General features: G+C 40.2%; 1 protein-coding gene and 1 long non-coding RNA gene across 12 annotated transcripts in view; one reads left to right on the top strand and one right to left on the bottom strand.

Moving 5' to 3' along the window:
* Positions 1-23,819, bottom strand: part of SCYL3 (SCY1 like pseudokinase 3) — a 43,393-nt gene that overhangs the window by 5,179 nt on the left and 14,395 nt on the right. For 9 of the 11 annotated variants that reach the window (XM_063627221.1, XM_063627218.1, XM_063627219.1 and 6 more), the window contains exons 3-11: positions 20,665-20,850; positions 18,031-18,144; positions 15,456-15,512; positions 12,006-12,108; positions 10,677-10,788; positions 8,651-8,728; positions 6,135-6,274; positions 4,378-4,562; positions 804-975 (exon numbers count right to left, since the gene is read on the bottom strand). In XM_063627221.1, the coding sequence (XP_063483291.1) occupies positions 804-975; positions 4,378-4,562; positions 6,135-6,274; positions 8,651-8,728; positions 10,677-10,788; positions 12,006-12,108; positions 15,456-15,512; positions 18,031-18,144; positions 20,665-20,850 (1,147 nt within the window). Of the gene's footprint in view, positions 1-803; positions 976-4,377; positions 4,563-6,134; positions 6,275-8,650; positions 8,729-10,676; positions 10,789-12,005; positions 12,109-15,455; positions 15,513-18,030; positions 18,188-20,664; positions 20,851-23,819 lie in introns of all 11 variants that reach the window. The other 2 variants (XM_063627222.1, XM_063627223.1) reach the window with 1 other exon arrangement.
* Positions 971-13,828, top strand: LOC134734528 (uncharacterized). Its single transcript, XR_010117624.1, has 3 exons — positions 971-1,984; positions 4,327-4,526; positions 13,144-13,828. It is a non-coding gene; the product is annotated as an uncharacterized lncRNA (long non-coding RNA).

Below are 23,819 nucleotides of genomic sequence, written 5' to 3' on the forward strand. Positions count from 1 at the left end.
TTTTTAAAATTATTTACTTATTTTTACTTTGAAACTTTTTTGTTAAAATCTAAGACACAATCACACACATTAGCCTAGGCCTTGCCTACACAGGGTCAAGATAATCAATTTCACTGTCTTTGACCTCCACAGCTTATTCCGCTGGAAGGTCTGCAGGGAGCTGTCATGTCCTCCGATAACAATGCCTTCTTCTCGAATACTTCCTGAAGGACCCCTGGAGGCTGTTTCACAGTTAAAGTTTTTGTTTTTTTTTTTAATAAGCAGAAGGAATACACTAATGATTAAAAGTATAGTAAATATATAAACCAGTTAGATAGTCATTTGTTATCATTACCAAGTATTATGTACTGCCCATAATTGTATGCAGTATACTTTTATATGACTGGCAGCACACTAGGTTTGTTTACACCAGCATCACCACAAACACATGAGTAGTGCATTCCATTACAGCTACAACATCAATTGCCAATAGCAATTTTTCAGCTCCATTATAATGTCATGAGACCATCATGGTATAGACAGTCATTTAGGAGGTCCTTCGTTGACCAAAACGTCCTTATGTGGTACATGACTCTCTATGCATGTGTAAACATACATCTGTGTGTCTTTTTGCAAGCTTAAAAAAAAGTATGAAAGGATTCCCACTGAAAATCCCCCCTAGAAGTTCAGAAAGGGAAATTAACTTTTTATTTATACTTCTTTATATCATTTGACTGAATATGACCCTCCTACATTACTTACATAATAGTAAAAATCTAAAAAAATAACACACACAAAAAGCTAGACCTTTTAATAATTCTTACCTTCTAGAGAAAGGTCAATATTTTTAGTAAAACTTGGGGCAGTGCGTTTGAAGATCTTGGTTCGTTCTCCTCCCACAACCACCTCTGGTCCAAGTAGAGAGACCAGCACTGCTAGACTATGCAGAGTAATTGCCACAATGGAATCGCTAGTATCACGCAGGCCCAGCAAAACCTAGGAGCAAATGAGGTAATAAGGGTTGACAACCACAATACCTATCTCTTTCTTCCCCTGTAAATGAGCAATTGGGCTGCAAACAGACTGTGCTTAAACTACATTATCTTAGATATGTGTTCCAGGTCAGTGGCTCTCAAACTACCTGTGGTAAAAGACCAGTATCTTCCCCTGCCAATCCATCACAGACTTACCATTTTTAAAAAATACAATCAAAACAAAATTAAAAAGACATATGTTGGGAACATAAAATTACTCTGTCAAATTGCTACAAAAGGTTTTAAATGTTAAGTCTTCATATCTGTACTCACATCACAGAACTGTAATAAAAAGTTCACATACTGGCAGTGTTTTGCAGAGAGCACTCAGAACTCATCTAGGGCACTAACAGTTACATTCCTGTCCATGCTCCTCTTTTCAAGGGTAGGACCACCTGTCCCAAACTAAGCCCATCATGATCTTTTGTCCAGTAATATAAACAAGAATTTATATTTTCAGTTTATATAGGTTTACTCAAAATGAGGACAGTATGCCAGGCAGTGACACGTGCCTGTAGCCCGAGCTACTCAGAAGGCTGAGGCAGGTGGGTCACTTGAGCCCAGGAGTTCTGGGCTATAGTGTGCTATGCTGATTCGGTGTCTGCACTAAATTCAGCATCAATATAGTAACCTCCCAGGAGCTGGGGACCAGCAGGTTGCCTAAAGAGGGGTGAACCAGCCCAGGTTGGAAATGGAGCAGGTCAAAGTTCCTGGGCTGATCGGTAGTGGGTTCATGCCTGTGAAGAGCCACTGCACTCTAGCTTGGGCAACACAGTGAGACCCCATCTCTAAAATAATTTTTTTTTATGAGGACAGAAAACTTGTTAGTTATGGGACAACCATTTTGGCCATGTGCACACCAAAACAAGGAAAGCTGGTCTTCACAGAGTCAAAAGTCAAACAAATGCAGAGAGAAGAAAGGAATGAAAAACATGGCTGTAAGCCCCAGCTGCACTTGATTTCCATCTAAGGTAGTCTTAACATTCTTTCATTAAACTTTTTTTGCTTTGGCTGGTTTAAAATGAGTTTCAGTTACTTGCAACCAAAAACACCTTAGAAGACAGTCACATGCAGATATCAGGCAAGTACTGCTGTGCATATAAGGAAGGAAATGACCTTCAAAGCATCTGCACCAGCCAGACACAAGGCCAGGGTAACTGGCCTGCCTACTGGAAGCAGCAGGGCATGATAGGTATCAGGAAGGAATCTTTGGTTTTGGTCTTAGCTCTGCTAATAATTCTCAATGTGACTTGACCAAGTGGTCTTTTTATTTTTCTGGCCTAGTTTCCTCATTTATATAGTAAGATTAAAGGTTTCAAACAGGACTCAAAAGATAATTATTAGGACCAATGCTAACAGATCAGGTACTTTCTGTACATGTAAACTAAAACATGTTTCTTTTACATACGATTAGAGTTCTACTCACTGAATATGATAATCATAAAACAGCAATCCACAAGCCAAAAATCGGTCATCCTCGACACCTCTTCCATCTAATGAGAAACTGAGTACTACCCCTTCTGTGTCCCTCTCCTATATCCACTGTCACACTTTCCCCAGCCTTTGTCATCTCTTAGCTAAACTATTCTAACAGCTTCCTCGCTTATCTCCTTTTCTGTGGTCTCTCTTCCACACTGCTACCAAAGTTAACTTTCTAGCACACACAAATTGGGCCACTGTTCTTTAGGGGAAGCAGTTTCCTAAGTAATGAGAGCTTTCATTGTCTTCCACATGCTCAACATTTACTCTTTGACCTCAATCCAATTCTGAGACCTATGATGACACCTCCATTTCAGAGTTAAAGTGCTTCATTCCTCTTCTAAATTTCCAGACACAACTACATACAGGGTAACAATTACTGCTGCAGATGTAAATACAAAGTGCTATGTTGTAGTTACTACAACACAGAGACTTTAAAGTCAGCCCCCAGTGAATCACACCTCCAGTATCCATGCCCTTGAGTAAACCCATCCCACAATGAGCCTGGGCTGGCTTTTCCAACTCTAACCGAGAGAATGAGGCAAAAATGACTGTCAGTTCACAACCTACACTTTAAGCCTTCTTTTGCCCTTTTATTTTCTTTAGCCCTGGCCAGCCATTTAAGAAGTCCACCTACCTTGCTAGAAAAATCATGTGGAAATGTCACATGGGGGGATACAAGCCCCCCAAGCTTCCTGAAAATTCATAGAGAGAAAGGCCCAGCCTCTCAGCCACCCCTTCCAAGATACCAAGGAGCCATTTTGGATGTGTCAACCCTTGTCGGGCCCCAGATGACTGAAGACTCAGCTGGTATGTGAAACAGAACTTTCAGCTGAGTCCAGTCAATCCAAAGAATCATGAGAATTAATAAAATGATTATTGTTTTAAGGCACTAAGTTTTGGGGTAGTTACATGGCAACAGATGACTGAAACATGTCCCACTTATGAGCTCCTTGAAAGCAGAGAGAATGTTAATCTATCTCATAGGAAAATTACTTGAAAGACACCATGTGATTGTAGTCTTTTAAAACAATTTTTTTAAAACCTCATACTAGGTTGAATAGTGTCCCTCCAAAATTCATGTCCATGCAGAATGTGACCTTTAGATGAGGTCATACTGGGTTAGGGTGGGCCATAAATTCAATGACTGGTGTCTTTCTAAGAAGCCATGTAAAGATAGACAAGGAGGTAAGGCGGCCGCGTGACAACAGAAGCAGAGGCTGGAATGATATAGCCACAAGCCAAGAAATACCAAGGATTGCTGGGAACTACGAGAAGCTTGTGAAGAGGAGTCCCTTTCACATCCTACAGCCTTCAGAGGAAGCAGGGTCCCGGTGACTCCCTGGTTTTAGACTTCTGGCCTCCAGAACTAAGAATAAATTTGTATTGCTTTAAGCCATTATAATTTGTGATAATTTGTTATGGCAGGCTAAGCAACTAATATAAACCTTTCATTAGTTTCACTAACGAAACCCTTTGGTGGGCAAATCATAATAAGGCTAGTGGCTGATGACAACAGGCTGAAAGCCACTGATACGAATCATCTCATGTTCCTCTGTGTTCTAATTTAATTACTTTATAATAATTATGGATAATTATATTTTATGTTCACAAAGTGCTCCTTACATTATTGTTATTCATTTACCCTCCCAAAATTAGCAAACAATTATAGATTCTCCCAGGTTAAGACCAAATATGTCAGTTTAATCAATCTGCCTGTGTGAATGGAATGGAAATGCAATTTTAATTTCAGCACTTTGTATTCCACAGACTGCTGCCTCAAGGCTTTCTAAGCTATTATCTGAATACCTCCAAAACTCCTTCTTTCTTTCAGCACTCTTCCCTCAGGTTCTGTGACTACCCCACTGCAAACTTGGCCTCTGACCTGTGGCAAGATGACTTTCTTCAGCTGCTCCTGAGTGAAGTGCTCCACATAGGCCTCAATGTGAGACAGCAGCACCATCCGCACATGCTCTTCATGAACTTCAAACAACTGGAGAAGCACGGGGATCACCCGTGACTGGAACAGGGCTGGTGAGAGCAAGCAAGGAGTTTCTCCCTGCGCGTGATCTACCCGAAAAATCAAAGGTTACAGATGAAAAAACAGATTTTCATTTCAGTGAAGAGTATTAAGCATAATTCATACATTGAGCCCAAAACTACACATACTCTAAGTACTCTTCTAAATTTTTTTTTTTGAGACGGAGTCTCACTCTGTCACCCAGGCTGGAGTGCAGTGGCACGATCTCGGATCACTGCAACCTCCTCCTCCCAGGTTCAAGCAATTCTCCTGCCTCAGCCTCCCGAGTAGCTGCGATTACAGGCACCCGCCACCATGCCCGGCTAATTTTTGTATTTTTAGTAGAGATGGGGTTTCACCATGTTGGCCAAGCTGGTCTCAAACTCCTGACCTAGTGATCCGCCTGCCTCGGCGTCCCAAAGTGCTGGGATTACAGGCGTGAGCCACCACGCCCGGCCAGTACTCTTCTAAATTCTAATGCTCCAAACCAAAGGAAAGTTCTTTTCTTGACCAAAAATTACTTAACGCTTAATTATGTTAAGTACACTTATCTTGTAGAGTTTTTGAAATACTAGAGATCATACTTAGTGTACAACAAAGCTTGTATTTTAATAGAATTCTGAGTAACTTTTTATAAATTTATGTTTAATCAGTGAGGAATTTCATACACTAGATTTGTGACATACTAATATTGTTGTAGTTTTATTTGCAAAACCAGGTGTTAAATGCTACAGTGGGACTTTGATGCAGGATAGTCCTCTTTTTCCAGTATTTATGGTAGTGGTTATCAGGCAGGTATGTATTGAGAATTATTTGGGAACTTTTAAAAAATATGTATACCTATGTCCTGGCTCTCTGTTCTAGAACCAATGGATCAAGCAAAGAGGCAAATTTTTAAAAAGCAACATAGGTGATTCAGAGGCACACCCCTATGTAAGACCTACTGAGGAAGAGGATGTAAGAGCTATAAAGAAAAATTCATGGCTAAAGAGAATGATATCAAAGTAGAGATATAAGGAGATTCTAAACTGTAACAATGCTTTGTTGGACTGAGATCCCTTTACAAAAATAAATTCTGAAAGCAGGATTCTACTTAACTTAAAATTCTAGTGTCATATTAATACTATATTCTCTAATCTGTTGTGTTACCATCTATAGTGCTATAAAATTGTAAAATTCCAAAGCAATAACCTCATTTCACATTCGGAAAAAAACCCTGAAGCCCCAAGAAGTAAAATGATCTCAGTGCTTTTCACTGAAAATAGAAAATAAATGGGTTGCTCTTGGTAAGGTAGGAGGCACAGGCCTAAATGATTTATGATAAATGTAAAAGTTCTTTGAAGATGCATGCCTTACCTTAGAACTTCAAATGTATATTTCAGATTCTAGTCAGATGTAACACTTACTATAGTAAATTGGACTCTCTGGGAAGATGCTTCATCTATCCTGTGAACTCTGGTACCCAGGTTTGAATTAAAGTTATCACATCAGGGGCCAATAATTGTTCTCCATTTTTAGAACCAAACATTAACTACACCACACAGTAATCTCATCCTGCTCAAATATGGACTAATAATCACCAAACTCCTTAACTAGCAATAAGACTTTGAAAAAGCATTCACCTTTTTTGGGGCCAAGCAGATGAGGAAGAAAACTCTTAACAGCCACTGGCTCTGCAAACACCAACTGATTAAGCAGAAGAGGCACCAACCTTGAAGCTATCAATTCCTCTGACAAGCAGCTGACTCTGTCCAGCAGAAATCTGAGGACAAAAAGGGAAAGCCCAGGAAACTGGTCATGACACTGTATCAGCTTACTTGTACAGTTTAGCCTACACACATCCTGTCTCTCACTTCTATCAAAGTGATGCACTTGAAATGGAGATAGAGAAGGTGAACAGATTGGTCCGCAAGTACTTAAGAAAAATGTGTGGCTGGGTGCAGTGGCTCACACCTGTAATCTCAGCACTTTGGGTGGCCGGGGCAGGCAGATCACTTGAGGTCAGAAGTTTGAGACCAGCTTGGCCAACATGGTGAAACCCCATCTCTACTAAAAGTACAAAAATTAGCCGGGCGTGGTGGCAGATGCCTGTAATCCCAGCTACTCGGGGCTGAGGCATGGGAGGCTGAGGTTCAATAGCTTGAAGCTGGGAGGCAGAGGTTGCAGTGAGCTGAGATCATGCCACTGCACTCCAGCCTGGGTGACAGAGTGAGATTCTGTCTCAAAAAAAAAAAAAAAAAAATACAGAAAGTGTGAGGCAAAGCCAGCTAGTCAGCACACCTCCAATTCACACCAGGAAATGTTTCCACCAAATTATCCCCTTACTAATAGCCAAAGTGCCCTCCTTTTTACCCTAATAAGACAGGGTTTGTAGATAATAAAAGACACTTTCTCAAATTTAAACAATGTAGAAAGTTTCCATAACTAACAAAATATAGGCCTTTGTCACTATCCCCATAAATTAAAACAACATATATAAAGGCACTTTGTTAAGAAATACAGATATTAGGTATTAATGGTAATATGACTCCATTATACAATCACCCTTAGCAGATATCCTTGCCTCCTACTTTATTAGGAAACAGGTCACATGCATTATCACCTTCAAACCCCTACACCGCTATCAGCAAACAGGTTTACATTGATACTCATTCCCACCTCCCTTCTAGTTATCAAGGATCCGAGGGCCTCCTCTTACTTAAGGCCACCCCCATCCAGCCACTGCCCCAGCATTCCCCTCTCTTCCAGGACAATGCACCAACCGTCTCCCCAACTTGATTGCAGCTTCAACTGCTCCCTCCATTCTCCTGCCAGCTCTTTTCCCTCGTCTATTAATAAGCTCAGGTCTCTTCCACCCTTACAAAATCCTTCCTTGACTCCATTTGCTTCTTCAGTAATAATATTTTCTCTCCAAGTTTTTCTCCAGTGTCTTTCTCACCTTCTGTTCACTTCTCAGCCCAATGCATTCTCACTGCTGGAACAGCTCTTGCTAAGATAAAGTTACCAGTGTCTTCCTAACTGCTAAATGAACAGGTACCTGTTCGTTCCTCCTACCTTCGTGAAATTCCCTACCCCTTTGGGAATATCATAGCCTTCCTAGCTCTCTGAGTCTTCTCTAACCCCTGCTTCTCATTCATCAGCCACTCCTTCCCACCAGCCCCCTTATAAGGTTGGGTGCCCCAGAATTACAATTTGGGCTCACTGTCCTTTTCATGCTACCCACTTTCTCTGTGAAAATATCACCAACTACAGGCTGATAACACCCTAATATTTCCCTCTAGCTCATCAGCTTAAGACTTCTCTCAAGCTTCAGACCTGTCTGGTCAACTGTCCATGTACATCTCTATCTAAAGTCCAATAGATACTTCAAACCAACATATCCAACACTGAAGTCATAATTTTCCCTGCATATTAGGTCCTCTCCTCCAATATTCTCTATTTCATTTGGTGATAATCACTAAGGCTTCTCAGCTTAGTTTATCTTAGTGTCTTCTTCACTGGAGACATTAATGCCCTTATGTGGCTTCATATTTACTGCCTGGACTACCATAGTCACTAACCAATCCAAATCTTAAATGAGTTAAGCCTTCCCACTCAATAGACAACAAAGTGATCCACCTAAAGGGACATTAACCTGTTTCACAACCTGCTTCCATCTCTTTGATGGCTCCAATGCCTGAAGTACCCTATTTACAAATAATGTCAGTACTCCTCACTGCCACATGCGAGGTGTACCTCCTACCTGTCCTTGTCTTGGAATTTGTCCCCCAGCAGGACTCAACTGTTTGCGGTTCCTGCACAAGTCACACTAGGTCTTGTCTTTGTGCATTTGTTCATGTTGCCCCTCTGCCTAGAATACCTTTTCTCTAACGACCACCTCCTGCCCTGTGTGTTCTCAGAACTCCTTCCAAAAGCTCTACTGTACCCACCTCTCTGTTTAAGGATTATCAGTCTGGGTATCTATTTCTTTCACCAGAAATATCTACCCCAGGGCCTAGCAGAAAGCCTGACACATAGGAAATGTTCAATAAATGTGAAATAAACCAAATATCTGACTCATCTTCTCTAGAATACCTAAAGTGATTATATGGACTTAATCCAAGTTATTCAACTTAAATTCTTAATTTTCTGAACTTACTTAAAGAATTCCGTTTTTTCCTCTTCACTCTTCAATGTTAAACTTTTCAAGAAATTCACAACTTCCAGAAAATCATTTCTAAATGCCAAAAAGAGAAGGAATTCAGCAGAACAGATTAGAGAATGTTAAATATTGAGGCCATAATCACAGACTACATCAATATAATTTTCAACCAAGAAACATTCTCCTTTGCCATTTAAAGATTCTATTACAACTAAGTAGCTTATGAGACAAATACTATGGAACAAGCCTCTATGAAATCTAATATTTTAATATCAAAGAGATCTATGAAGAGGATACAAGTTTAAACACACATATGCTAACATGCTTTATGGTTTACTCAGAAAAATCCTCCAAATTGTTGGTTGTAATAGGATGTGAAATGAAATATCCTGGGAGAAATGACATTACCATTACAAAATATTGCTGACTCTCAAGTCTCCTTTGATGAAATAAAAACTATTAAAGAGATTGTGGAAAGTGGAATTTCCATACAGCAATCTTCTCATTTCTCCTGCTGTAAGTTACTTGGTCATTCTTTCAGCCAGGCAGGGATTAGTGTGAGAGGAGCGGTCGGGTTTCCTACAGGGCTGCTAGAGAATTCCAAAGGCTGTGAACTGCTCAGCTCACACCCTACTGTATATGAGACTGTTGACCCCAGATGCTCCGGCATGCAAGCTAGACAGCCTATTCGGAGGCCCAGTAAGCAAAGATACCACTTGGGTCTTCACATCTTATGTTTATACCTACCTTAGGCTTCCCCCTGGTTCAGCAGCAAAGATGTCTAAACTTAAATCTAATCAAATTGGTTCAGCTGCCTCTGTAAGGGATGCTGACCCTGGCTCCTACTGTTGTCTCTTGACTGGGGTTTCTCCCCATATTAACAGTGGGATTTTGGCAGGTGCAGTTTGTATGTTTTCAGTTTTCTTCTCCTCTCTCAATTTACAATACAACTCTTAATAAATAACTCATTTTACACACAGTGATGAGAGAATCTATTTACCATAAGGGATTGTTCTTTGTAGAGACTTTCTATCAAGGGAAATAAAATATTTCTAAGAATCATCCAGAAGGGCATAGAAATACTTTGGAAAGACTCTCATAATGATAAATATAAAATTTGTCAATTAAAAATACAAATTTTTAAAAGTATGCTCAAAAAAGACGATCATAATGGGAAAGTTTTGAATAGTTTCTTTGAAATATGACAATATAAGCCCAGTAACCATAAATGCTACTTATTTAATAAGATTACCCTTCCCCACCTGCCCCTAGTTCTATCCTAGAGGTAATTTTCCCCACTTGGGAATAATACTAGCCTTCCCTTTGCTCTGGTTTTTCCCAAACTCTAAATGCAAACACATAGGGTTTTTAGTTTTAAAACTAACATAAGGTTGGCTTTGCTAATAAAAGTCATGAATTTGGAACTAACCTGTGCAAAAGTTCTGCAGTCATGGAAATAAAAAAATGAAGGACACATAATTAAAGCTAATTTTGAAGAAGGGTTCAAAAATATCTGTGAATCTAATAAGGTATTAAATTATATTGTGCCCTTCCCTCTAAACCAACTTATTTGCTCTTCCATCACATATTACTAGACAAAGAATATCAACTCATTCCCTATCCCCATGAGAAAAACTGAATAATAAACTCATAATATAATGGCAGCAGAAAAGAAAGGCTAGGTTTAGTAACTTTTTCAATTAACTTACAACTGTAAACCAGTGGACACACCTAGCTTCTTCAGTATTAGAAGCCCTAATAAATCTGGCTACAATTTCTAAATCCAAGCCTTCAAGACAATCAAGGATTTCTAAAACTTCCTATCTATAATAGGAAACTGACAGACAACCCAATTTCTTCCTCTATTTTCTCCTGTGGACATGATTCAATCTCTCCTAATAATTAACAACAGAAACTGCATCATTTGGTCCTCCAAAATCCCCCCACTGCCACTTATCCAAGGCATGAGAGCAGGCAGCAGTGTTCCGGAAGCAGCTGGCGTCACCACACCAGATGCCCTCACCTGAAGAAGTCATGAGATAGTAAGGTGCAGAGCGCTGGCCGACATTTTGGAATGGGATTCAGCAAAGTTGAGTGCAAGGTCTGTTGAAAGCTGGAGAGAACATCCGCTGAAACTGAAATCCAGAGCTACAGTTAGTTTCCAATGCCTTCTCCCTCTTTTCAGGACCTCTATAGCTGGAGACTGCCGAGAGCAAAAACCAACCTGTAAAAGCCCAAACAAACAAAGCCCTGGCTGTTGCTAAACAGCTTCCTGCTTGCCTTAGGCAAAACTCATTGGCAGGTGTAGAAAGTTGTCCTGCCACAACCATCAAACCCCACCCCAGGTGCCATTCCCTTCTATACCCTCTCATTTCCTGATTATCCATTTAACCCAGCTCAGGCCCAAAGAAGAAGGACTAACAGTGATAGGTTTGAGGGTCTTTCTCAACAGGGGTTCCTCATCCACAGAACAGTTATATGAATGATTATATTTACAATTCTTCCAAGGATAGTAAATAATTGCTACCATTCTAAATACATAGTTAGTTCATTATACACAATGGATGCCTTTGGGCCTTAGGGTTTAATTCTCAAGTATTTAGGATGTGACAATTTAGAGCTGACAGCTGAATCAGAACACTGCATAAGCCTGGCAGAACAAACTGCATTAGAACTGGCACAAAGCTTGAGCCATGTGAGATGTAGGCCAATAAGGGGCCTATACTGTGACACATGCCCCAGTAAACTCAATGAGTGGAAAATTAAAGTCCTAAAGTGGGCACAGGAGAGTGAAGCAGGCTGCCAAGCATGCAGTTACAGAACACAGAAGAGAGGAGAAAACAATGTCTTTAGTAGCCTGAGCTTTAAGAGGCAATGAAAGAAAAAAGTGAAGAGTAAATTAAAGTAATAGGAAAATAAATCAAATGAGCTTTGAAAGAATAAAGAAATGTTAAGCCCAATTTAACAAAAAATTATGAATTTTACCCTATTATTCAAATTATTACATATAAATCATTAATGATAGTTATGTACTTATTGGCTGGTTCAATAAGGAATAGAGTCTACATTTAGACTGCTTAAGTACTATTACCAATTAATAAGATAATCACACATGATACTGACAGCCATAGTTCAAAGTGCTTCCTACTTAAAATTCTTTTCACCATGCAAACTAATGAAACTCAAAGCTTCTTTCCTTACTGTTCTTAATATCTGCCCTAAAAAAGTTACCTGGTAAGCAAAAGATTCCTTTCTATGCTCAAAGACTGTATTCCTTTGAATTCCACACAGAACAGGCCATGGTTGATTTTCCTACTTATTCTATAGATGCAGTAGTATAACTCCAACTCACCCTGTTCATTTAAGATTGTGAGCAAACTTTCCACCAATGTTCCAAATGAAAAGGCATCCCGGGCATGTCCATGACACTCTGGGAGAGTTGTGAATTCTGGAGACTAAAAGCAGTGAAGACAATTAACTAGAGGATCTGCCGTATAAGCCATTTCTAATTTTCTCTGAAGCACCTTCTCCCATGTTTGTATTTATTATACTCAAATCTATCTTCAGACCACCACACATGAATGTATAGGTTCTTAACACTACTAGTGAATAGAATTTGTTGAAGATTTTAATACACTAAAATGAGCAAAAATTTTTACAAAGGTCAGAGTACGGCACACGTCGGTGGCTTTTTACAAATATTTTCACAGCAACCCATGGTAAAGAATGTATCTTATATCATGATCTACTATACATACACGTACATAAATACACACATAATGGAAACAAAAGTTTCATAAAACAATGCTTAGCCTTACTATCTAAGATGCCCAAAGACATGTTCTTTTATTCTTTTTTTTTGTAAAATGCTAGTCAGGACCCCCTAAATTGACTTAAAACCCACAAATCACCAATTTTAAAAACACTAGTATATATACATAATACTGATTTGGATAAATCTGATTTATTTCAAGCCTTAGGTCTATACTTAAGTTTATAGTTGAGTTCATATTTCCTGTAAAGCACACTAAATATATCTTTGGGGATTGTTTATAGTCGCTATAAGAACAAATTTATAGAAGGAGCATCTGCTTTTGAATTTATTGGTAAATAGAATCTTTCTTTACCAGCACTCCTAATAATCATTCTTCGGCGCATCTTGAAATCCTAAGTAATGGGCAGCTATAGATAGATGAATGGTTTGGGTGACATACAAGAAAGGACTAGGGTTCTTGCTTCCACAATTATTATGGATTCCAGCAAAGTGCAACTACTGATAATGGTTTCACTGTTTTCCCACCCAAATCTCATCTTGAATTATAACTCCCATAATTCCCACGTGTCCTGGGAAGAACCAGTGGGAGGTGATTGAATTATGGGGCAGGTCTTTCCTGCCCTGTTCTCATGAGAGTGAATGGGCCTCACAAGATCTGATGGCTTTAAAAAGGGGAGCTTCCCTGCATAAGCTCTCTTCTCTTGTCTGCCACCAGGTGAGACATGCCTTTCACCTTCTGCCATGATTTTAAGGCCTCCCCAGCCACGTGGAAATGTAAGTCCAATAAACCTCTTTCTTTTGTAAATTGCCCAGTCTTGGGTATGTCTTCATCAGCAGTGTGAAAACAGACTAATACAGTAAATTGGTACCAGTAGAGTGGGGCGTTGCTGAAAAGATACCCAAAAATGTGGAAGAGACTTTGGAACTGGGTAACTGGCAAAGGCTGGAACAGTTTGGAGGGTTCAGAAGAAGACAGGAAAATGTGGGAAAGTTTGGAATTTCCTAGAGACTTGTTGAATGGCTTTGACAAAAATGCTGCTAGTGATATGAACAATAAGGTCCAGGCTGAGGTGGTCTCAGATGGAGATGAGGAACTTGTTGGGAACTGGGGCAAAGGTGACTCTTGTTATGTTTTAGCAGAGACTGGTGGCACTTTGCCCCTGCCCTAAAGAACTGTGGAACTTTGAATTTAAGAGATGATTTAGGGTATCTGGTGGAAGAAATTTCTAAGCAGCAGAGCATTCAAGAGGTGACTTGGGTGCTGTTAAAGGTATTCAGTTTTAAAAGGAAAACACAGCATAAAAGCTTGGGAAGTTTGCAGCCTGACAATGCAATAGAAAAGAAAATCTCCGGTGAAATTCAAGCCAGCTGCAGAAGTTTGCAAAAGTAATGAGGGGCCAAATGTTAATCCCCAAGACAGTGGGGAAAATGTCTCCAGGGCATGTCAGAGATCTTCACGGCAGCCCCTCCCATCACAGGCCTGCAGGCCTAGGAGGAAAAAGTGGTTTCATGGGCCAGGCCCAGGGTCCCCATGCTGTGTGAAGCCTAGGGACTTGGTGCCCTGCATCCCAGCCGCTCTAGCTGTGGCAGAAATGGGCCAACGCAGAACTTGGTATGTGGCTTCAGAGGGTGCAAGCCCCAAGCCTTGGCAGCTTCCACGTGGTGTTGAGCCTGCAAGCGCACAGAAGTCAAGAACTGGGGTTTGGGAACCTCTACCTAGATTTCAGAAGATGTATGGAAATGCCTGGATGCCCAGGCAGAATTTGCTGCAGGGGCAGGGCCCTTATGGAGAACCTCTACTAGGGCAGTGTGAAAAGGAAATGTGAGGTCAGTGCCCCCACACAGAGTTCCTACTGGGGCACTGCCTAATGGAGCTGTGAGAAGGGGGCCAGCATCCTCCAGAACCCAGAATGGTAGATCCACTGACAGCTTGCAGCATGTGCCTGGAAAAGCTGCAGACATTCAAGACCAGCCTGTGAAAGCAGCCAGGAGGGAATCTGTACCCTGCAGAGCCACAGGGGTAGAAGCTGCCCAAGACCATGGGAACCCACCTCTTGCATCAGCATGACCCAGATGTGAGACATGGAGTCAAAGGAGATCATTTTGGAGCTTTAAAATTTGACTGCCTCACTGGATTTCAGACTTGCCTGTAGCCCCTTTGTTTAGCTAATTTCTCCCATTTGGAATGGCTGTATTTACCCAATGCCTGTACCCCCATTCTATCTAGGAAGTAACTAACTTGCTTGTGATTTTACAGGCTCATAGGTGGAAGGGACTTGCCTTGTCTCAGATGAGACATTGGACTATGGACTTTTGAGTTAATGCTGAAATGAGTGAAGACTTTGGGGGACTGTTGAGAAGACATGATTGGTTTTGAAATGTGAGGACATGAGACTGGGGAGAGGCCAGGGGAGGAATGATGTGGTTTGGTTGTGACTCTCATCCTAGATTATAACTCCCACAATTCCCATGTGTCATGGGAATTCGGTGGGAGGTGACTGAATTATGGAGGTAGATCTCTCCTGCACTGTTCTGGTAATAGTGAGTAAGTCTCACAAGAACTGATGGTTTTATAAAAGGGAATTTCCCTGCACAAGCTCTCTTCTCTTGTCTGCTGCCATGTGAGAAGTGCCTTTCACCTTCCGCTGTGATTGTGAGGCCTCCCCAGCCACATGGAACTGTTAGTCCAAAAAACCTCTTTCTTTTGTAAATTGCCCAGTCTCAGGTATGTCTTTATCAGCAGCATGAAAACAGACTAATACAACTACTTATCATGAAATGGGTATAATTGTCTGTTCACACTGAGGTATCTCTACCTCTAAACAATATCATAGGTGTTTATATGACAAAAAAATTTAAGTTGGCTCCCTGGCTGTGGTGTTAAGATTAATCTTAGAAAGCTTTAAGGCCAGAGGAATTATGAGGCATCTATAACTCAGTAAAGAAAGGAATAAGCAGAGGAAAGTTTTTTAAAATTTCATAGTTACACAAAGGCACCTTCATTATATGTGAAGTATATCATCTTACCATCTCTTCAGGAGGGATAGATGCTGGGTCTCTTATTGACTGAATACTCCTCAGAAACTAGACAGAGAAATAAAGAAAATGATTCAGATATGTTTGGTGAACTAATCTCTTACATCAAGTTACATATGCAATGAGCAATTCAAACAGCAGCAATTAAACCTTCAAATCAATGCCGCACATTAGATGCACAAATTTAAAATGCTTCTAATTTTAAAAATGCAAATAAATTACCTGGCACAGCACAAGGCATAGTAATAAATGGTAGTTCCTTTTCCTCTCCCCTTCATCTGGTTTAACAGACACGCTCTGCTGTTCAGAGGCATCTGTGCATCTGATTTCCTTATATGGAAATTAGAACACTTCTTTCTCTTCCTGCTTAGATATTAACAATAAGAAGGCTTTTCCAGCACAGAACAAATCTGTCATTAATCTCACTAAATCAAATGAATCTTAAGTCTTGCTACCACACAAGATTAGAAAGTTGAGAACCTTAGTTATGGAGACAAAACCAACATCCACAGAATAAGCATGTTAATTCGCTAGTTTCGAAGACTATTTTTGAAGAGCCTATATGTCCCGAACATCGTTTAGGGCACTAGGAATACAAGATGAATGCAATAAAGTTTCTGCCCCCAACCAGGTGCTCATAACCTAGAATGTAAACTAAGAATCTCCATAAACATGCTAAGTGCCCTGGAAGCACTGGGGTGACTAATTTTGTGGGGCAGGGGAATGCCTAGGGGAAGGAGTCACAGAAAGGAAACTAAAGCCATCTCTCAGATGAGTTTACATTTTCCAGAAGCCAAGGGGAAGAAATGCATTCCAGCAACAGAATGGCCTACAAAGAAGAAGAATGTGAAGGAAGAAGGCATATGTGGGAACACAGCTGAACTGCATGGAACAAGATGTAACCAGACTATAGCTCAAGAACTCTTGAGTGAGGCCAGGCTCGGTGGCTCATATCTGTAATCCCAGCACTTTGGGAGGCTAAGGTGGGCACATAACCTGAGGTCAGGAATTTGAGACCAGCCTTGGCAACATAGCAAAACCCCATCTCTACCAAAAATATAAAAAATTAACCAGGCGTGGTGGTGTGCACCTGTGGTCCCAGCTACTCAGGAGGCTGAGGTGGGAAGATCACTTGGGCCAGGGAGGCAGAGGTTGCAGTAAGCCGAGATTGCACCACTGCACTCCAGCCTGGGTGACAGAGGGAAATTCCGTTTCCCAGCACTCCCCAAAAAAAACCTAAATGGTAAATGAGGCTGAAGGTAGGCTGCAGAAAGACTGTGAAGGGCCTTACATCCCATGGCAAAGAATTGGGAATAAATAGCACAGAAAGGATTACATGCTATATACAAAGTATACACAAGGTAAATTCAGGAAAGAAAGAGATCAATATGGGCAGAATCACCAGAGAGATGTCTTTGTGGTAGAACATTTGAACTGAGCAAGAACCCACGAAGGTGCACGTTAGACGTGGCCCAAGTTAAGTGTGGAAGCAGCACAAAAAAGAATAGGGGAGGCTGGACGAGGTGGCTCATGCTTGTAATCCCAGCACTTTGGAAGGCCGAGGCGGGCGGATCACGAAGTCAGGAGATCGAGACCACGGTGAAACCCCGTCTCTACTAAAAAATACAAAAAATTAGCCAGGCGTGGTGGCGGGCGCCTGTAGTCCCAGCTACTTGGAGAGGCTGAGGCAGAAGAATGGCGTGAACCCGGGAGGCGGAGCTTGCAGTGAGCCGAGATTGCGCCACTGCACTCCAGCCTGGGCGACAGAGCGAGACTCTGTCTCAAAAAAAACAAAACAAAAAAGAATAGGGGAAATTAGGCTGAAACAGTAAGTCAACAGTGAGCCACCATTTCTGTAGGGATATTAAGATGGAAATGGTTTTTATTTTTTCTTTAAGAAAGAGTGAATGCAGCGGCAACATGCAAAATGTGAAAAGAACACACAAAACAAAACAGAAAGGTTCATCAACCTAGGAGGGAAACATGCAGAACTCGCAGACAAAAGTATAAGGAATACTACATCAGCAACAACACAGCCCACTAGGAGTTAAGGTGCACAGGTCCTAAATCCAACTACTACGATACCATGTATGAAACTGGGCAACTTGGACAATTGTTCAAAGAACATTTTCTGAATACCTAGTATGTGCCAGGCACTATTCTAGGTAGAGGTGTAAAGATAAGAGACTCACACCTTTAAGAGCCCAACCACTGGAATACAAGACAGATACATAAAGGTTATTTCACTATCAAGTGGTATGATCCAAGTAAGTACAAGGTACTATGGGGCAAAGAGGAGGGACATTTAACTCAAATATCTGAACGAAACATTTTACCTCTCTCAGTCACAGGTTTCCCCATTTATAAAATAAGGAGAAAGGATACATGACCCCCACTGCCTCTGAGGAACAAAATGCTATAATTCTATAAATGAGGGCACTGATAAAAAATTCAAGTCTCCAAATCTAAGACCAAGCTAACACTGAAGGAAAGTGCCTAGGCAAGAACCACATACCAAGACACTATTAAAAACCAAGTAAGGAAGGGGGGCTGTCCCCTGGCTTACCTCTGGTGTGGCCTGAGAAACTTTACAAACAGTTTCCATTCCTCCTAGCTTCCAGTGCCCATCTTCACTCACAAACACAGATGATAAACAGACATTATTGTGTGTTAGGTGTCCCTGGAAAAAAAAAAGAACAGAAGGAAGAGTGCCACTCCAGGATCTGAAATAGAAATTTATTTCAAAAAATGTTTTTCTCCATCTCTCACAATCTTTATTTTAAAAAACTAAATACTAATCACCAAAAAAATTATGACAAGCCTTCCCACTTGTGGCATAATAAATGGAACTATGACTTTAAGAAACAACAAACTGAATGAAGTTAAATAAAAAGAAAAATGGAATGGAAGGGCTTCTGTTATCTCCCCCTGCCTCATGTGGCAGGTTAATAAACACATTAAAGCCAGTGCACACAGTCATCTCCCCATTTCTATGGGAGTTAGGGGATATACATGTTCTTAAACATATATTTACAAGTCTGCATAGCCTATATTATTTGCTTCCAATGCCTTTTTAAAGATAAAATATATCTTTGCTCACATAGGTTATTTTATTAATTTTCTTCTCTAGATTCTTTCTCACCTACATTCTATCACGAACCCAGATCCACTTCACCTGAAATCTTGTTAGTAGGCATTAAAAAAATTCTGCCTGAAGAAGAGGAAAATGGAATGATAAGGACCACCAGAAATATCCCACAGACCAGCCGGGCACGGTGGCTCACGCCTGTAATCCCAGCACTTTGGGAGTTTGAGGTGGGCGGATCATGAGGTCAAGAGATTGAGACCATCCTGGCTAACACGGTGAAACCCCGTCTCTATGAAAAATACAAAATATTAGCCAGGCATGGTGGCGGGCGCCTGTAGTCCCAGCTACTCGGGAGGCTGAGACAGGAGAATGGCGTGAACCCGGGAGGTGGAGCTTGCAGTGAGCTGAGATTGCACCACTGCACTCCAGCCTGGGCGACAGAGAGAGACCTCGTCTCAAAAAAAAAAAAAAAAAATATCCCACAGACAACAAAAGAGCCCATTTTAAAAACTGTAAAAATAGTACAGTCAAATAAGTAAAAGAAAGGGAGAAAATAAGAACAGGATTCAGGTATTTAAGTTTTTTTCCCCAAACCAAAAATCATTTCAGTAGACAAAAAAGTATGTTTAAAGTTATTATGTATGTATGTAATGTATGTATTTATTACAGGGTCTCTGTTGCCCAAGCTGGAGTACAGTGGTGTGATCACAGCTCACTGCAGCCTTGACCTCCTGGGCTCAAGCAATCCTCCCACCTCAGTCTCCTGAGTAGGGGTACTACAGGCATGTGCCACCATGCCTGGCTCATTTTTTAAAATGTTTTTGTAGAGATAGGGTCTTGCCATGTTGCCCAGGCTGGTCTCAAACTCCTGGGCTCAAGCGATCCTCCTGCCTCGGCCTCCCAAAGTGCTGGGATTACAGGTGTAAGCCACTGCGCCTGGCCAAAAGAGCACTTTAAATATTCTACCCAATACATCAAATATGTGAATATTTTTATAGAGAATACTCCAAAAGATAAATATTTTTTAAAGGAAGGTTTAGAATAGTGTGTATAGTATATCTCCATTTGAGAAAAAAATGAAAGAGAAGAAGTATACACACTAGATATTTGTTTTATATGCACAAAGAACATCTCTGGAATAATACACGAGTTACCACCATTGCCTCTGAAGGAGGAATTAGGGCACTGGATTCAAGGATGGGAGAGGGACACCTCACCCACATACTGTACAAACTTTTTAACCATGTGTATGCACTTTTGTCAACAAAGAAGACATTTCTCCCCACTGAACCACTAATAATTCTAGTTCTCATGTGACCTTATAAATACACTTTTAAGAGACTATAAATCCAACATGCTATTTGGAGAATCTGTCTCCAATTAATCGAAAAAATTTAAAAACATAAAGATGAGTCAAGTCCAAGTGTTTCTAACCCGTGACTAGTATTTTTTAATCTTGGTGGACTGCCAAAGACCTTAATGCTTCAGAATGCAAATACCATTAAGAAAACAGTAATACTGTCAAGAAACAGACCAGAAGTAAACCTAGGAACCATCTTCTAGTAATAGCAAATATCATCAGAGAGCCAAGCACACTGGTTACACCACAGAATGTTAAGAGGCTGTCTCTCAATTGGCCCCAACTACTCAAATGGGAAAGGAAAGGATATGTATATATTCTGCCTCTTCCTAAGAAATGGTCATTTCTTTCTTCAAAATCTAAAATGGGACACAACTCCTGAAAACAAATAGGAACTTTAGTCTATGGCAGCACTGACATTACACCTTTTCTTTGTTTTAGTAACTCATGCCAGCTGTAGCTATTTTTAGGCAAAGAATTATTCAAAACTAGAGACAGACTACAGTGAACTAAAATAAAATTCTATAAGTAACTGTCCAGGGACACAGAACTAGTTGTCCATTCTATAAAACCTCTATCTATAGCACCTCTTGTGCCTTCCAACATGCTATTTTTCCTCAGGAAGTTTTCTAATAATAACACTTAACTTACAATTTCTATACACACCATAATTTGTAAGTATTACCACACACATCACCCCCCCACCCCCATCTACATCAAAGTCTGTGATGCAGACTATACAGGTTACTTACTCTGTCATGAAGGAAAATAAGAGCCAGCAATATGTCATAGATCCCAGCACAGACCTCTGCAGAAGACAATGTTTCCAAAGCCACTTCCAGGGGCTGTACTCGCTCAGTGACAAGATGAATGCCATCCGCTTCCACAGTACAAGATAAAAATCTTAGCAAACAAGGGTGACGAAGTGTCTTCAAATGCTTTAAAAATACAAACCAAAGAGTTGAAGTTAATGACTCCAAACCAGATTATAGTTTCATATACATTATGTGGGAAATCAGAAAATGTATACTTGCAGTTAAGGCTCTTTTGAGCTCCCTACCTTCCTCCCTACCCACTAAATTTCACATAAGGCAAAGATCTATGACTTGTTCTGACATCATTCAATTTACTAACATTTAAATGACTCTACAGAAATTTCCAGTTCCATTATGGTAGTGTAAGCCTCATAAGAGCCCAGATCTCTCAACGATTACTGCTATAAACCGAACGAAGTGCCAGAAACAACTGAAATCCTGACAAGTAATCAAATGCAAACAGATTATGGAGGGGAGTCAAACCTGAAGAAGCGACACCCATGGGGGTAAGTTTCTTGGTTTGGGGAAATTTTCCCCTTCTCACAGATATGCATGAAGGCAGGCCCCAGTTGCCAGGCAGTGTAACAAAGGTGCTAAAAGTCCAGTAAAAACTTTACCATCTTTCTGGCTGAAAGAATGATAGAAAAGAACCAAGGAAGGTGAGTATGAGGAGGGTATCCCAGAGAGGAGAGAGCTGGAGAGATGCCCTGATTTTTCATATACCCACAAATTCTCAGAAGCAAGCATCCACAGGATAGACCCAAACCAACAGAACAAAGTTTTGAGAAACAGACAGATTGCAAATACTATTCACAGGAAGAGTAAGAGGAAGTAGTTCAAAAACATGAGGGCTGAACCTAAATTAGCTGCCTGCTAAATAAAAAACATCAGCATTTTCCAAAAGATTATAACAGAGCAGTTATGTGACATCGCATTCAAAATGTCCAGGATGCAACCCCAAACTACTCAACATACAAAGAACCACAAAAATGTAACACATTCTCAATGGAAAAGACAACCAACAAACACCACTCCAAGGGGCCTCAGATATTAGAATTACCAGAAAGAATTTAAAACAGCTATTATAATCATCCTCCTAGAGATAAAGGAAAAGTTACAAAATAAATAGAAAAATATAAATTTCCAAAAGAAAAATAAAAGATTGAAAATCAAAAATTAATGTATGGACTCATTAACAGAATGAACATGACAGAATAAAGAGTCAGTAAACTTGAAAATATTAACCAATCTGAAGAATAAAAAGTATTTTTAAAAAATGATCAGAAGGGCCAGGTTTGGTGGCTCACACCTGTAATCCAAGCACTTTGGGAGGCCAATGCAGGAGGATCACTTCAGCCCAGGAGTTCAAGACCAGCTGGGCAACACAGTGAAACCCCCGTCTCAAAAAGAAAAATTAAGAAAGAAAAAAAAGAGACCAGAGCCTCAGACACCTGTGACAATAACAAAAGGTCAAATAAATATAGCTTAAGTCCCAAAAAGAGAAAAGAAAAAAATTGGGGCATAAAAAATACAATGGATGAAAATTTAAATTTGGCTAAATACTTAAGTTTATAGACTTCAGAATTTCAGTGAATATAAAACAAGATAAATTTTTTAAAAAGCACACTTAAACATAATACCATCAAACTGCTAAATATCAAAGATAAAAAAATCTTAGAAGCAGCTAAAGGAAACACATTACATGGAGGAGAATGATGATTTAAACAACTGCAGATTTCTCATCAGGAAAGGTGGAGGGCAAGAAACAATGAAACATGTTTAAAATGCTGAAAGAAAAAACTATCAGCTTGGAATACTGTATCTAAGCAAAAGTAACCTTCAGAGAAAAAGGCAAAATAAAAGCACTTTTGGTGACAAAAAAAAAAAAAACAGTATTTCTTGCCAGAAGACCTGCTATATAAAAAATGCTCATGGAAGTTCTTCAAATGGAAGAAAAAATGATACCAAAGGGAAACTCAGATCTTCAGGAATGAAGGAACAGCATCAGAAACAGTAAATATTACAATAAATATGAAGGCCACTTTTTTTTTTTTTTTTTGAGACGGGGTCTCACTCTATCGCCTAGATTGGAATGCAGTGGCGCAATCTCAGCTGACTGCAACCTCCGCCTCCTGGGTTCTAGCGATTCTCCTGCCTCAGCCTCCCGAGTAGCTGGGACTACAGGCTTGCATCACCATGCCCAGGTAATTTTTGTACTTTTAGTAGAGACAGGGTTTCACCATCTTGGCCAGGCTGGTCTCGAATTCCTGACCTCGGGCCATCTGCCTGCCTCAGCCTCCCAAAGTGTCGGGATTACAGGCGTGAGCCACCGTGCCCAGGTGAAGGCCATGTTTTTACCTCTTCAGTTATTTAACCACTATTTAGAGCAGATATTGTAATACTTCCTGGTGAGGTTTTCAATGTGTGTGAATGAATGTACAATTAATATGTGTGTAACAAAGAACGGTAGGGATGGGAGGCTGAAGATACCTACATTACAAGGCTTCTGTGTTTTATGTGACATGATACAATATTAACCACAGTAGACTATTTTTTGCCCTATTTATTTTTAATTTTCTTAAATTAAAAAAATTGATAATCTGCATATTTTGGGGGAGTACCTGTGATTTTAATACTTTCATACAATTTGTAAAGATCAAATCAGTGTAATTGGGATATCCATTACCTTAAACATTTGTCTTTTCTTTATGCTAGAAACATTAGAATTATTCTCTTCTAGTTATGTAAAAATATACAATCGATTACTGTAAACTAGTCATCCTACTGACCTATCAAACACTAGATCTTCTATCTTGTATCTTCTAACTGTGTATTTGTACCCATTAATCAACCTCTCTTCATCCCCTACAATCCCCTACCCTCCCTGGCCTCTGGTAACCACCAGTCTACTCTCAACTCGTATGAGATCAACTTTTTTACATTCCACATGAGTGAGATCTTGCAGTGTGTGTCTTTCTGTGCCTCATTTACATCACTTAACACAGCGGTCCCCAACCTTTTTGACACCAGGGACCAGTTTCATGAACATAATTTTTTTCATGGACCAGGGGTGGGGGGATTATTTCGGGATG

The sequence above is a fragment of the Symphalangus syndactylus genome, chromosome 12, assembly GCF_028878055.3.
Source record: "Symphalangus syndactylus isolate Jambi chromosome 12, NHGRI_mSymSyn1-v2.1_pri, whole genome shotgun sequence".
Classification (NCBI taxonomy): Eukaryota; Metazoa; Chordata; class Mammalia; order Primates; family Hylobatidae; genus Symphalangus; species Symphalangus syndactylus.